At 35.2% G+C, this 16,873-nt stretch overlaps 1 protein-coding gene across 3 annotated transcripts in view; it reads right to left on the bottom strand.

The window, feature by feature from the left end:
- SMAP1 (small ArfGAP 1) overlaps positions 1 to 16,873 on the bottom strand; it is a 183,043-nt gene that overhangs the window by 57,687 nt on the left and 108,483 nt on the right. For 2 of the 3 annotated variants that reach the window (XM_063096667.1, XM_063096669.1), the window contains exons 5-6: positions 9,381 to 9,461; positions 3,204 to 3,284 (exon numbers count right to left, since the gene is read on the bottom strand). In XM_063096667.1, the coding sequence (XP_062952737.1) occupies positions 3,204 to 3,284; positions 9,381 to 9,461 (162 nt within the window). The remainder of the gene's footprint in view (positions 1 to 3,203; positions 3,285 to 9,380; positions 9,462 to 16,873) is intronic. The other variant, XM_063096668.1, reaches the window with a different exon arrangement.

Genomic DNA, 16,873 nt, shown 5'->3' with positions numbered 1-16,873 from the left:
ATAAAAGATTTGGACTAAAGTAGGAAGGTTCCTTCCAATTCCCAAATTAATATATTTTTAAGTAACCATTTATTAAGCCATTTCTATGTGTCAAGAATCATATAAATGGCTTTAAATAAGTGGAATTTGGAAAAAGGATTCTAGAATAAATAATCCCTAGCAAGCATTTGTCTCTTAAACACATGAAGAGCTATGGGATGGAGTTTATCCTGTGCTGCCTTAAAAAATAAATAAAAGCCCTTATTTTTCCAACCAGACTCCATAAATTCTCCAACTAAACCTGGTGATATTAAGCAAATCATATATTCTCTCTGAATTTTAGTTCTCCCATCTATAAAATGGGACCAACAACCACCACCACCTTGTAGTTCTTGTGAGGAATCAACATAACACACGTAGATGAAAAGTTGAAAGCTTTCCCTTTGATGTCAGGAATAAGACAAGGATACCCTCTATCAAAATCAGCCACAATAAAGCTGAAGAGAAAAGATATTTGCAAACACATAACTGAAAAGAGACTAATATCCTCAATATGTATATATATATATATATATATATATATATATATATATATATATATATATGTATATAGATTGCTACAAATCAATGAGGAAAAAGGCAATTTAGCAGAAATATAGGCAACAGAGACCTGAATCAGGGCTCCAAAAGAGGAAATTCAAATGAGCAATAAACACATGAAAAGGCACTGAGCCTCATTTGTAATCAAGGAAATGGACATTAAAGATATAATGATACCATTGCATACTGAATACACTGCAAATACTAAAATCCCTGATAACACCAGGTGATGTAGAAAATGGGGACTTACTTTGACAGTAAAAGCATCTTTGGTATATACGTTGGAAAAGTGTTTGACTAAAGTTCAAGATGCACATACTGTATGACTCAACAATTCTACTCCTAAGTATACCCTAAAGAAATATCAATGGAATAGAATAGAGAATCCAGAAATCAACCCACACACTTACTGCCATCTGATCTTTGACAAAGGCACCAAGCCTATTCACTGGGGAAGGGACTGCCTCTTCAGCAAGTGGTGCTGGGATAACTGGATATCGATATGCAGGAGAATGAAACTAGATCCATACCTCTCACCGTATACTAAAATCAACTCAAAATGGATTAAGGATTTAAATATACACCCTGAGACAATAAAACTTCTTAAAGAAAACATAGGAGAAACACTTCAGGAAATAGGACTGGGCACAGACTTCATGAATACGACCCCAAAAGCACGGGCAACCAAAGGAAAAATAAACAAATGGGATTATATCAAACTAAAAAGCTTCTGCACAGCAAAAGAAACAATTAAAAGAGTTAAAAGACAACCAACAGAGTGGGAGAAAATATTTGCAAAATATACATCTGACAAAGGATTAATATCCAGAATATATAAGGAACTCAAACAACTTTACAAGAAGAAAACAAGCAACCCAATTAAAAAATGGGCAAAAGAGCTAAGTAGGCATTTCTCTGAGGAAGACATACAAATGGCCAACAGACATATGAAAAAATGCTCAACATCACTCAGCATCCGGGAAATGCAAATCAAAACCACATTGAGATACCATCTAACCCCAGTTAGGATGGCTAAAATCCAAAAGACTATGAACGATAAATGCTGGCGAGGCTGCGGAGAAAAAGGAACTCTCATACATTGTTGGTGGGACTGCAAAATGGTGCAGCCTCTATGGAAAATGATATGGAGGTTCCTCAAACAATTGCAAATAGATCTACCATACGACCCAGCCATCCCACTGTTGGGAATATACCCAGAGGAATGGAAATCATCAAGTCGAAGGTATACCTGTTCCCCAATGTTCATCGCAGCACTCTTTACAATAGCCAAGAGTTGGAACCAGCCCAAATGCCCATCATCAGATGAGTGGATACGGAAAATGTGGTACATCTACACAATGGAATACTACTCAGCTATAAAAACGAATGAAATACTGCCATTTGCAACAACATGGATGGACCTTGAGAGAATTATATTAAGTGAAACAAGTCAGGCACAGAAAGAGAAATACCACATGTTCTCACTTATTGGAGGGAGCTAAAAATTAATATATAAATTCACACACACACATACACACACACACACACACAAACCGGGGGGGCGGGGAAGAAGATATAACAACCACAATTATTTGAAGTTGATACAACAAGCAAACAGAAAGGACATTGTTGGGGGGGGGGGGGAGAAGGGAGGGAGGTTTTGTTGATGGGGAGCAATAATCAGCTACAATGTATATCGACATAATAAAATTAAAAAAAATAAAATAAAATAAAATAAAATAAAATAAAAAATAAAAAATAAAAATAAAAAATAAATGTTGCTTAAAAAAAAAAAAAAAGAAATATGTGCTTAGATGAATGTACAAAAGTGTTCACAGCAGCATTGTTTATAACAGTTAAAACTTGTATATAACACAAATGTTCAACAGTGGAATGGATAAATAGAGAAACATATATAATAGGATACAAAAAACAATCAACATGGATAAACTATAACCATATATAACATGGTTGACCCTTACAAACAAAATGTTGACTAGAAAAACATAAAACAACATTTGTGGTTTTAGAGATACATGTAAAGATAAAACTACTTTTAAATGCAGTTTGAGTTCAATCTACCAGGCTGGTCTTATTCCTCACTACTTTCTATATATAGACATACATCTTTCTTCAATTCACTATTTTTCTAAATATACTTTATTTCCAGTGTCCATGCCTGTCTTCATGCTATTCTCTCTAACTGATGGTATTCCTGCCTTCCTCCTTAATCCTATTTACACCTTAAGACCTAGCTCAAATGCTAATAACCATCAGCCTGGAGTCTTTCTTAAAAGGCCCCTTCAGGTATGATCTCTTCATTCTCTAAACTTCCACTCAAGTCTGATTTTGCATGAAAGCTAAAAACACCATTCTCTATGTCATTCATAAGAGAATACTTGTTTTTGAGGTACTCAGATGGTCTATACCTACAAATATATAACCAATTACAAATCATATAGGACAAGCTAGAAGGATATGCTTAGCACATAGTACTCACCGAACAATTACTTGTTGAAAGAATGATTATATGTATAGCATAAATATACTGAAAACGATTAAAAACATAACTACACAAATAAGATGGTAATTTTAATAGATTTTTTTAAAAAGGAGAATTTTACCTTTTCAGTTGTAAGTGGTTTTGCAGGCTTTTCTGGCTCCTTTTCTCTCTTTTTCTCTTCCTTTTTTTTTTCCTTTTCTTTCTGAAACATAGCCCAAAGTTCTGATGATAAGTTTACTTAAAAAAAAAAAAATGGCAACTTTCAGTTCATTTCTATTTTGCTAGTTTGAGTCATCATTTGAGAAAGGTAGAAATATTCAATGATTACTATATCCAGCTGCTACTGAAATATAAAAGTAAACATAGCAAATTCATATTCTCATTGAGGTTACATGTTGACACAATAAAGAACATCTCTTACAAAATTAAGACAAAGGTGAGACAATTTAGAACTTCTTTGATATTTTACAGTTTGTTTTAAACAAATGAAACCACCATCCAATAAATTCTCATGATATCCTTATATAAAGTTAGGCTTTCTAATAGCAACCATACAGTTGAACTTTGACTAAGAAGAAAAAGTAAACTAACTGATGGAATAGAATTTCTTATCACTCAGATGGAGACAAATTATAACAGGCAAACATGAGGAAAAAAGTATAAAATCACTTTAATTTTTAAAAATATCACAAAATATTTTCAGTCTATTATCATAGTTTTGTACTTTTTTTAAAAAGGCAAATACAATAATTTTGTCATGAAAAAAATGTTAAAGACAGTGCTTAGGAACCAGAGCCAACTGACTAGTATAAGGAAATTAAGGTAAACTATAATGGTATTATGATGCTCACAATTTCCTAATAATATGAAATGGGACTGGAAATAATATTAAAAACTTAAAGATTAAAAACAAAAATGACAACAAGAAGCCTTTGACAGAATGTCAAAAAAGGAAAATGAAAGATTAAACAAAGAACATTTAATTCATAAGGCATTTAGAGGGAAGAGATGGACTGGAAACCTAGAACTGGATGACCACAACAACTTAGCTAACCTAGCTCTTTGTTTCCTGGCAGCAAACACAAAAAGATAAACTGATAAACCCAGGAAAGGCAGCATGATAAACACAAAGACCTTAGTCAAAATACCTAAAGTCTGCATTTGCACCTGTGCCTTTAAAATGGTGTTTGAAAAAACCTCTGTCAAAGTAAATGTGTCATTTGTAAATCAGCAAAAATAATATTGGCAATACCCAGGGCATAATGTGAGAGAAATAACGAATATTCAAAAGACTTTGTGAACATAAAGTTCAGAAACCGACAAAAACGTATTTTAGGGGTTGTACACACTAGTGTAAAACTATGAAGAAAAGCAAAGTGGTGATGATGATGGTGATGAAGAAGAGGAGGAGGAAGAAGAAAGTCAGGATATTAATTACCTCTAAGGAGAAGGGATGAGGTTATTTATAAACAGGAATAGTCACATGGGAGTTTCTGAAATGCTAACCATGTTCAGTTTCAATGTTTGTTATATGGTGATAATTTTATAGATATTTATTAAGTTAGACATACATTTAATGTACATTTAAGTATTAGAAAGAAAAAATAAAAGGCACTAAAGGCCCCAAAAAAGAACGCTGCAAACTGTAAGGCACTACACAAATACAAGACATTGTAATTTTAGTATTTGCCATATGATATAAAAAGAGGAAAGAAACAACCTTGGTCCTGGTTCCAAGTTTTAAAAGAAATTCATAGCAAAGATCCATAATTGAGAACAAGAATTAGTGTTGGGAAAATAGAATGGGGGTCCAGTTGGGTGTGGTTTGGCACATCCTTTGTAAGCAAACTTTGTGTGTGTGTGTGTGTGTGTGTGTGTGTGTGTGTGTGTGTGTGTGTGTGTGTGTGTGTGTGTGTGTGTGTGTGTGTGTGTGTGTGTGTAGTTAATGAGCATGCGCACCAATGTATCTTTTTAGTTTTGTTGCTATTCTTGTGTTCTTCAGAGTTTGTGAAGCAGGCTGGCTGGCGGTCGACTGTGTTGGGCAGCTGCTCTGTGCAAGTAGCTGTGCTTTCCAATCTGCGGCTTCCAAGGACCTTTTTGCTGGTTACCTAGCTCACAGACCTGCATGTGAGGGGTCTGCTGACCCAGACTGGCATGTGAAGGGTTTGTGACCTAGTCTGTGAATGGGCTTGAGGGGTCTGTGAGCTTCAGACCCAGCCCTAGCCCAACAATTGGCCCAGTCGGCAGGATTACTGGCAGATAAAAGAGCCCGACAACTGGCGTGGTCGTGTAGCTTTACAATTGGCGTCACAAACAGGATTAAGAGATCCACAATTGGCGACGTCAGCAGGATTATGACACTAGCCTAGCGTTACAATTAGTAATGTCTTCAACTACAATTTTAAGAACAGTAGAAAAATTCTACATTATTTCTCTTATTAACCTTTTATTATCCTCAATAAAAAGCAATGAGCATAAGAATAATTCACAAATCAGTGAAAGCATCTGAATAGAGGGCTAAACTAACAGTGTATATATATTGCTTTACAGCAAAAGGAGAATACATTGATAGAATTGCCAGAACTTGGGTAAAAAGACAGTTTATATCTAAGGCTCCTGTAGACAAAATTCTCTAAAACCATCTGTTTCAATAATGCTTTTCAGGAACAGGATATAAAAGTCAACATAAAGTTGAACTTTCTGAATATCTAAACTGTTAAAACCTAAAGAGCAATCTGTATGTTTTAGCCACCAGATGAGCATTGTCAAAATTAGCATTTTGCCATCAACATTAAGGATACTAATACAATCTAGCACAGATTTTTATATCTGCTCAAGAGCCTGGACTTAAGGAATATAAGGAAGATGTGACCCTTTACGAATAACCAGAAATATTACCTATTGGTGTCTCAACCATTTTCCAAATCAAAACCTTCATTTCCAAAACACAAATACCACTCATTAAGCACTTCCTATGGACCAGGTATGGTGACAAGCATTTTATTGTCTGATTTAATCTCTGCATAATTGTCTGAAACAAATGTCATTACTGTCATCTTACAAATGAAGAAACAAAATCTTAGAAAAATAATGCCCAAAGCAACACAGCTATCAGTGGTCGGGCTAAGGAACTACAGAGCCCAAACTCAAAGTCTTACTACTCACTGCGGTCCTGTAGAAATCTGCTATTTATTATTGTTGTTATTCCTTACAAAAACAGGTAATATTTACTGAACCCTTATCATGTGCTAGGCACTGTTTTGACTCATTTAATTCTCAGAACAACTTTATTAGGTAAGTAATATCATCTCTACTTTATGAGTGAAGAATAAATGAGATGTGCAAAAATCCTATATATATTACAAAATGTTTTCTGGATACTAGTAAAGTTTGGTAAGAAAAGCAATGTGATAGAACTTTCTCACTAACATGTTGAGGATGAGTTGCTCCATAACCTCTTGAAGTTATTAGTTATTTCTACGACTCTCATGTTTGTTTCTGCCCCAAAATTCGTATGCTGAAATCTAATCCCCAATGTGATGGTATTAGGAGGTGACGCCTTAGGAAGATGATTAGGTTAAAAAGATGGAGGCTTCATGAATGGGAGTAGTGCCTTTATAAAAGAAGCCCCAGAGATCCCTTGAGTCTTCCCACCATGTGAGAACACAACAAACTGTGCCATTCTATGAACCAGGAAGTGCCCAGGAAGTGAGCCCTCACAAGACCTGGAATCTGCTAGAGCTTTAATCTTGGACTTTCCAGCCTCCAGAACTGAAAATAAATTTCTGTTGTTTATAAGCTACTCAGTCTATTACATCTTGTTCAAGCGGCCCACACAGATGAAGACAGAGGAAGACACGAGTGGAGAAGAAGTCTGATGCCCTAATCACCAAAAATAAATCAAATTAGCTACATTTAATAGAGGGAAAGCATGATTTGATGCTCTTTAACACTGGAATTTCAGCTGTCAAAATACGACTATCGTCTACTATGATTCCAGCAATGGTATTATGACACAGGCTTTGAAGTAACATTAATAGCATGGGCTCTGAACTCAGATCATACAGCCTGACCCACAGATGACTCCCATCAACAGAACCAAAAGCTGCTAAAAGATCAAAGAGTACATGAGAAACTAAGTTGTTTTAAACTATTTTCTCAGCCAGAACAAAATACAACAACACTTGGTACTATAAAATAGTAGTTCCTGAAACTTGGTTGTTATACATACAAATGATATAGTGAAATGGCAGACCTCCTGTGCAAGAAAACCGGTATAAACATTCAAGTTCTTTAAGACAGAAAAGTACACACTGGGTTCATTATAATCAAACTATACTTGAGTGACTTAAAGACATAGTCTCCAAAATTTTTGATTATGTCCTCCTACCTTAAAAAGATATGGGCGTCTATACTCTACCATATATATATATATATATATATATATTTACTTACAAAGCATATAGAACACTATAATATACACATTACAAAATATATAGAAAAGTAGATACTTTAAAAGGATAAGAAAAAAAGCATGAATAGACATTCTATTTTGTGTGTGTGTGTGTGTGTGTGTGACCGGTATGAATAGACATTCTAAATGGACGACCTGGGATACAGACACTAGACTTTGGAGACCACTGAATTAGACCACTGCTTTCTGAGATTTGGAGATAAAAGTGTAACTCAAGGGTTTCTACCCTCTTTCCCAAGTGACAAATATCTTCAGGGCAAAGTTTGAAAAGATCAAACTTGCCTTTGGCCTCCTTCCACTTTCTCATGGCATCCCCCACACTTCTATAGTGTTCCTTACCTGAGACTGCCTCCTGACCTAAGTCACCTACAACACTCAAATCATCCAAGCCTGAACCCTGCATTTTACATTCCAAAACTGTCCCTTACCATCTCCTCACAAAATCCCCTCGCTCTGCTAATAACTCCCAAGTTCAAGTGTTCCCACCTTTCTATTCTCACAGCTCTCCTCTTGTCACTCAACACACAGGGCTGCCTTTCAACTCTAATTCTTTCTCTCTCTCTCAAAACTATACTCACCTTTTCATTCCTTCTGTCCCAATTTTAGCACGTCCCCATCATTTTATTCCTGAGTTAAATAAGTTCTCAAGCCTTTTCCTCACCCATCACTAAACAATTCACTCCTCACAGAGCCAGTAGAACAGTGTTATAACATGAAAATCTGATCCTGTCACAACCTTAAAACTTATCATTAAAATGCCTGGGCCTTCAGAATAAAGATCAAACTCCTTCAGTGGGCTCACAAGAAGGCTCCTCTCCTACACTTTCTCCCTATCCTGCTCATGTTTCAGCCACGCTATTCTACTTGCAACTGTGCTTGGCCCAATATGTTTTTTCACAAGTTACTTTTTCTATTTGGAATGTCTCCTAATCCTTATGATTAGAGTATAAGACACATCAAAAGTATGCCTCCTGTATTAATAGCAGCACAGAGAGTGTACCTCAACTACAGCACATATTACATTTCATTATAAACCGCTGTATCTGTTATCTGTTTTCCTCCAATAGACTGTAAATTCCTTGAAGGCAAGGGCTGTCTTTGTTATTTGTCTTTGTACCACTCATGTCTAACACACCATTAATCAAGGAGTACACATGAGAAAAATGACAGTTAAAAGAATGCCTCAAACTACTTTATTAAGGTCAATATAACAAAAGAAAAAAAGCAAAGAGTCAAAGGAAATTAAAGTTCTCAAATATTTGTAGGGATAACTTTAAAAATATATAGTGGTAGTATAAACACCCTAACAATCCCCACCCAAAATGCATTCTAACAATTATCACTGATGATTCATAAACTCATGACCCCATACTACATACATTTTATCTGTATGATCGTCACTATTGCTTAAAAAAAAAGTTAACTTTTTTTCGAGTGCTTATGACAACAGAATTATAGAAAGAAAAGATCTTTAATCAAAGAATTTCCTATAGATCAAAGAATTCAACAATAAACTACAAAAAGTTCTTGTTAGTACAAGGTAGTAATGAACACAACAAAAAACTAATTGCTTCTTAACTGTTGATACATATCTATGGCATCAATAAATTAGTCATTCTGAAATTAAACATAGATGAAAACCCTTTAATTATAACTTTGACATAGGAAAATATTCTAGAAATTGTTGTATTAACACATTTAATACTGGGGACCATTCAAAACATAAGCAACTATTATAGCACTCCTAAATAATGGCACATTGCAAAAGGAAATTCATTTACCATTGACCACTACATAATGCAGCTGACTAAAACACTACCATACCTCCAACTTGTTTTTCTCAACAGCAGCTTGCAGAGAAGGAGAGGATACCAAAGGCTGAAGAGGAGCATCAGAGGAGGAAATCTGGAGTGTAGATGAAAAGTCAGGAGAAAAACACAAAAAGAAGGTAATCAGAATTGATAGGCACAGAAAAGAAACAAAAAATCATATATTTCTGAGATACGGAAGCACTTAGAAGCACATTAACAAAGGAAAATAGTGCATCAAGAAGGAAGCATTGTTTTTTAATTTCCATGTGAAATTTTTAAAAGTATTTAGTACAGAATAGTGTATGATTTAAAATGGATTTCACTAGCACTCAGATAAGATAATAACAAAAGTATCTGAAAAACAATTAAGCTTCTCTGATAGTTAATTTTAGTCAGTTACTACTGAAATACTAAGGTTCTGAAGCATGAAGACATATTGTCCCAAGTAGCAAGAAGGCAAAAATGAGTTTTTGTTTTTACTTATATCAACTTTTAGGAATGAAAAATAAAACAGAGCTAAAATTGTAAAAGTTAATTAAAATTTTAATCATCTGTTTAAGAAAACACGAAAAGGGCTGGGAGAAAAAAGAGTAGATAGATGTAATATAATAGCTGCGCAGCAGACAGACTTATTAAAAAGCAATTTATACACTTCCTTCTTTAAGATCAGCATGCAAACACCATTTCCAGTGCTGTACTTGCTGAATTACACAAAGCATTATGAGACATTTATATATGCAGCAGAGGCAATTTATACACAAAAATGGGTTTTATCTAAAAGCTTTTTCACATATCTTCCTACCCAATTTCTACATGCGTAGTTGATCACTTTAATGGAAGCATTATCTTCTTGCTCTCTTTACTGCCAAAATATAACTGAAATACATTTACAAAATGCATAGCAGATCTTTGGAGCTATAAAACTGACATCTCTATATTGCCCTATGAGGAATTTTTAAAAATAAAAGATGCTATTATTACAGATAGGTCATTATGTAATGTCAAAATAACACTGCAAGATGACAAGTCCTTCAATCTGCTTGTTAAATTAGTTACGGCAGTAATTTTTGAATCACAAGCCCAGACTATAAACTTAAGAGTTTTTTTTTCCTTGCACACTGTTGGCTCTGTTATAATTGTGTAAATTAGCCATTTAAAAACTACTAATGCAAATTACACATAGAATAAAACAAACAATCCAAGGAAATGTAGGTATTCCATTTTAAAGAAATCAAAACTGTGCCTTAAAGCCTGGCTTAAAGCTGGTTTGTTTTACAGGATATTTACTTGCTAGAGATCTTTAATTACCACTTTATGTAGAAAACAAGAGTTTCAAAAACCATAAAATCACTTAAGAAGATGATAACCTGTATCACAAAGACCTCTTTCCCCAAAATCATGTAAATGCAGAACAGAAAAATATAAAAGGAATATTAAAGTAAAAAGGAATAGGGGCATTTAGCATGTCAAGGGTTACTAATCCTTAGAAACTAGAGATAATTCATTGTAAAAGTGCTTGTTCTTTTGAGAAGATGACAAACTGATTTGGCCATTTTTAAAACTCAGAAGCAAGAATATAAAATTCTATTCAATAAATATCAGTAATTTAACAAACACTTTAATGCAAAAAAAAGAAAAGAAAGGTTTAATACCATGTACCAGGCTAGGAAAGAAAACAGAAACTTGTTCAGTAGGAAAGACATCTGAAAAGTCAATGGGCAGATCAATAGGTGAATGGATAAACAAACTGTTATATACCCATACAATGCAATACTACTTGCCAATAAAAAAAAATGAACTAATAGTACACACAAAAATAGGAATGAATTTCAGAAACACGCTAAAGAAAGAAGTCAGATACAAAAGAGTACATAGTGTATGACACCACACATATGAAACTCTAGAAAATATAACCTACAGTTATAAAAAGCAAATCAGTGGTAACCTGGACCATGAGTGGGAGCTGATTAGCAAGGGACACAAAGAAACCTTTGGAGTGACAGAAAGGCTCCATATCTTGATTGCAGTGCTGGTGGTTACACAGCAGTATGTATTTATCAAAACTCATTGAACTGTACCTTAAAATGTCTGCCTTTTACTTTATATTAAGTTATATCTCAATAAAGTTAATTTTTAAAAAGTCAATAAGAAGGTAAAATACATTATACAAGCAAGGAATAAAGAAATAGAGGTCAACATATTGACCATCAGAAGCAAGAGACACTACAGAACATAGAAGCAGAAGATAAGGGAAGGAAAAAAAGGGCAGGGGGAAGGAGAAAAGAAAACAGAGAGGCGAGAAAAACAAGGCACCCCTGAGTCTTCTTTCTAAATCTCTCAAAACCATCCATTTCTCACCACCTCCAGTAACCAACCTAGCAGGAAATCACCGCTATCCGTCTCCTGGACTAGTCCTCCTAACTAGTCTCATTGCCTCAAGTCTTGATCTTCCCCAAATCAGTTCTCCGTATTATGTCATTCTCAACTGCAAATCTGTTCACCACATATCCCTGTTCAAGCCTTCAATAGTTCACACGCATTAATAAAAACAGAGTCCAAACTCCTTAACTATGCCACAGTAACATCTACCTTACCTCCCTACCCTTCCCTGCCTTGGCTACAATCTGCTGTCTAGACACACACAACTCCTTCTGGTTTCAGTTCTCAAGTTTGCTTCTCCTAACTTAAAGGGCCTTTGCTCTTGCTGTTCCTTCTGTAAAATACCCACAATTTTACTAGTACCTACCCACCCTTTAAGTTGTCACTTCTCTAGGAAGTTTTCAAAGTATGCCTTGATCCCTCCAGACCGGATTAAGTAGCACCTTTAGGTTCCAAAAGGACCTTCTACAATATTTCCTTATTATAGAAGTTAACATATGCTGTCTTGTAAAGATCTAATTACTCATCAGTACTCTTTGTTCAAATGAAGTTCTCTGAGGTAGACATTGCTTCTATTTTGTTCATCATCTTTACCACCTGATATTCAACAAGTTTTAGTGGATATTTTTTAATGTTATAGCAAAAGGAAAGAGGAGGAAGAGAGCATCTCAGAGGAAGAACCACAAGGAGACTTGATCTCAGTAGTTATCATTGTCCTTTACAGCTCATTAGCAATATAGCTCATTGCTAACACACTTTTTTGAAATCCCGTATAGTTATCTACGTTTCTTTTCAAATTTGGAACTTACTTTGTAACTAGATGTTAATTTCCATTACACTGGATTCTAGTACTTTTATACATATAGAGCAAAAGACTTATCACCTTAGAAGTTTTTGCTGAGAATTGGTGGTATCGGTAAATTCAGCAGTCATGTTTAAATGTCCCCCTATTCCCTACCCATCTCCTGACCATGCCCACCCAAGACAGAATACACAGTGGGAATCCTTCAGGAGTAAGTGAGCTAACAGTCCTTCCTTCAATTATTCTTAAGCTCTGAAGTTCTCCTCTAAGCCACCATCAAAGTAAATTGTATGTGAAGAAAACGCCAGAACCATATAAATGTATAAACTTACCTCCTGCCAAAGAAAAACTAATCAAACAAAACCAGTTTCCAACTCCCATCTACAAGGACAAGATGAGCAAATATACTTCGAAAGGTAGTATGAAATATTATTAAAATATCAGATATGATCATTTGAAGGCCATAAGGCAAAATATTCAACTATCTTTTCAAAGTTTACATTGTTTTCTTGATGAATTTTTTGGAAATTTTTGTTACTACCACCCTTTTAAACAGAATAATGCTATAACAAGATCTGGTGGTCCAAAACACTGAAAAAGATATGACCACTGAAAAATACCTTATAGATTAATTGTTAGTAATGGGCTGCTTCAAACTTATTTTGGGAATTCTTGGATATATTTGGAAGTGGAGATTTTATCACAGCAGTTCTCAAATAGCTGTCTCATGAGCTTTCCATATATCATGAAGCTCAAGTTTTCTAGAAGTCTAGAAATAATTTTAAATATGTGATTTCCAATGTCATTTACATTTCATGGCATGTCTTAGATACAAAAGTCAGTAAGAAATTCTAGAAAACTTAGAATTCTGGAAAACTTTCAAAATGTTAAGTCCCTTAATTGCCACATCATGTCACCTTACAGCCCGTAATTAAAGGTATGACTAAAATGTGGAAGGAGTAATCAAACAGAACTTAAGCCAAAATTTTGCCAATGACCTACATAAAGTCTTATAGTTAAGTACAACTATTCATTTTTCTTAATTATCTACCTAATAATAGTCGTTTGCAACCACCACCTGCCTCCTTCACCAATGTAATTATCACAATAGCTTATGTTAATTGAGCAATTACCTGCTAGACACGCTAATAAAAATACAGCATGCCTTATTTAATTCTTGCAACAATATTATGAAATGCAGACACTATGATCATCCCTATCCTACAGAAGAGAAAACTGAAATTGCAATGAAGTAATGAAGAAAATGAACCAGAAACTATGCTCATTTACCCTAATCCTAACTCACCCACCTAAAGACAGAAAAAGAGAGAAAGGGAGGGAGGGGGAGTAGGAGGAAGAGGGAGAGAGAAAAGCTGCTGGAGGAAAACGGCAAATAATGTGGAAATTCAGCCTCATCTATTCAAGACCTGCTAGACCTCCTAGGTAACTCACTTCATCACTGTGCTTCCAGTTGCGATTCACTATTGGTTAAGGAGGAGGGAGTGAAAACAGGACAGATTTCTGCAAAGTGTTTAAATTCCCCTTATCACTCACTGAATTAAGGAACGGCCAGGGAGGGCAGACTCATTCTACATTACTGTGGTAGGCAGAATCCTAAGACAACCACCAAAATTCCCCCTCCCTGGTGTATAAACCTTGTATAATGCCCTCCCTTGATTGTGGGCAGGACTGTGAGTATAATGGATTTCCCTCCCTTGATTGGTTGTTATATGACAAAGGTGAAGGAATTATGCATTAGTAGTTAAGATACCAAATCAGCTGAAGATAAATTAATCAAAAGGGAGATTATCCTGGACAGGTCTGACCTAATAAGGAGGGCCCTTAAAATAAATTTGAAATTCTCCTAGAGGCCTCGAAGAAGTAAGCTGTCATGCTGTAAGAATGTGGGGTTATCTGGCAAGGACCTGAAGGTGGCCACCAGGAATAGAGAGCAGGCTCTATCTGACATCAGCAAGAACACAGAACCTCAGTCATACAGCCACAAGGAAATGAATTCTGACAATAATTGTGAGCTTGGAAGAAGACCCGGGCGTCAGATAAGATAGCAGCCCTGGCCAGTTCTTTGATTTCAGCCTAGTAAGATCCTCAGCAGAGAACCCAGCTAACCCATGCCCAGACTCTTGACATACAGAAACGGTAAGATAGTAAATCTGTGTTATTTTACACCACTACATTTCTGGTAATTTGTATAATGGCAAAGAAAATTAATACAATAACCATCCCCTTACTCAAAAAAGTGCAAAATCCTCAGCAGTCTAGCATTTAAGTCCTCTTTGCCTTTCTAGACTTACCTCCTCATAAATATATTCTCTCCTCATCTCCCCACCCGATAGCCCTTTTTCACACTTGCTAGATAGACAGAAAAGACTTATGGACCACTCACCAAAGCCCAAACACCAAATAATACACCTGAATTCTCCTTTCTCCTCATCTCACTTTGGCACACATGGGAGAAAGTGTCCCTTCAGCCTGAAATGTGTTTTCTGAATTATCAACATTTCCTTCTTGCATATCAGCCCATCTCCTATTTACCAAAATCTTACTTTTCTGTTAAGAAGAATCTCAAATACACCTCCTTTAAGAATTCTTCTAGGGTAAATTCTGTGTTCCCACAGCAGTTTTATTCTTCTACTTTAACAGCTAACACATTACATGTTAGAACATAGCTTATTATACATGTATATTGCATGTTGAAAATGTTTGAGTTAAGCTACTTTTGGACAAAGATAATACAATTTTAATCTCAGTGTCATGCACATGGTATATATTCAATAATGTTTTCTTTTTGCATGACTAAATGAACAAATACAAGAAGGAGCAATACAAGGGGACTTCAACAGCCAATCTCTGTCATCCATATCTTATTTCAAAATAAGAGGCTAGCACAGATCTCAGGAAGGAGGGAGGGATGGGAAGTATTCAGGGTCAACACGGATGAACTCATATCCAGCACTATATAGTCACTTTAGAAGATACAAAGAAACAATATCTTTTTTCTGTTTGGGGCAACAAACCAGTAAAAATTCTTTCTGATACAAAAACATTTCTACTTGGAACATATTTTCCTCTGTTTCTGCCTTTATCTGAACTTTGCTCTTCCCCTTTTAGCCACCTCCCTTAATTCATGCTTATAGTGCTGCAGAGCCCTCAAAACCGGTCTATACCACAAATTCCTTCCATAAAAGCAGCATGTATAACTCTCCCTGCTTTCTCAAAAGTACCACGTTTCAGACACAATATTTATTAACAGTTTGCTGAAGCTGCTCTTCTCAATTACATATAAATTCTTCGGAATGAGGGAAATTCCATCCCAACCCCTCTCGTCATCTACATTGTAGATTCCAGTCAGGCTTACCTCATAGACACATTAAATGGCCTGAGAGGCAGTAGGGCAACATTATAGAAAAATGGCAAAACTCTTTGCCATCGTCTTGTCGTAGTTTATTACTTTGTATTTCATTACAACATTTTGAATTGTTTATGTTACAGAAGGGCAAGAAATGTGTGTTTTGGTTTTTGTTTTTTAAAAGGGGTTAAAAAACTATTGCCTTACACAGAGAAATAGGGTCAGCTTAGGTCCCTACTGCAACCCTCTTGTTTAAAATTAAAAAACAAATTAGAAGCAGTAATATATACGGGTAGCCCTACAGAAAGATATCTGAAACAAGAGCAGACAGACAAACTAAAAATAAGACACAAAAACTACAAAGGTAAAGTACTTTGTAGCCATTCAATATAGGAGTTTAATAGCCACTCAAGACATCCATTTTATCAGAGTGCAAGTAGTAGTAGTGTGCAAACTACTCTCCCCTTAGATATCCCCTGAAGTACCCTAGTATTCCTTAAATACCTTAGATATAGGGTACTTAGTACTTCAAAAATTCATGGAAAAACAGAATTAAAAGATAACATAAATCTTTCCATGAACTTTTTGAAGTACCCTCACATTAAGTTATTTTTTAAAACTTGGTCTTTATCTACAGTATGATAAATCTCTCTAAAAGCAAGGGTCATGTCCTCTTTGTTTTAGCATTTTATGGGCATAAGTGATCAAAAACTATTATTTGAATGAATGTTCAATCTATATCTGAAGACAAAACACTAAACAAATATGTAATATAATTCTCAGTAATATATAGTTACTTGCACATTAATCGCCATGAAAGGAGAAATACTTTAAACTTGCTACAATATAAACTTGTTTTTCTAAATTATTATTTTGCCTATAAAGGAATATGCAGAATGCATTTTCTCTTGAGTTACATGCAATTTTTCTGAATTTTTCTGAATTTTCATTTCATTAG

Source organism: Cynocephalus volans, chromosome 5 (assembly GCF_027409185.1).
Source record: "Cynocephalus volans isolate mCynVol1 chromosome 5, mCynVol1.pri, whole genome shotgun sequence".
In the NCBI taxonomy this organism is placed as follows: Eukaryota; Metazoa; Chordata; class Mammalia; order Dermoptera; family Cynocephalidae; genus Cynocephalus; species Cynocephalus volans.
The sequence above is the reverse complement of the archived record's forward strand: the minus strand, read 5'-3'. Positions and strand labels throughout refer to the sequence as shown.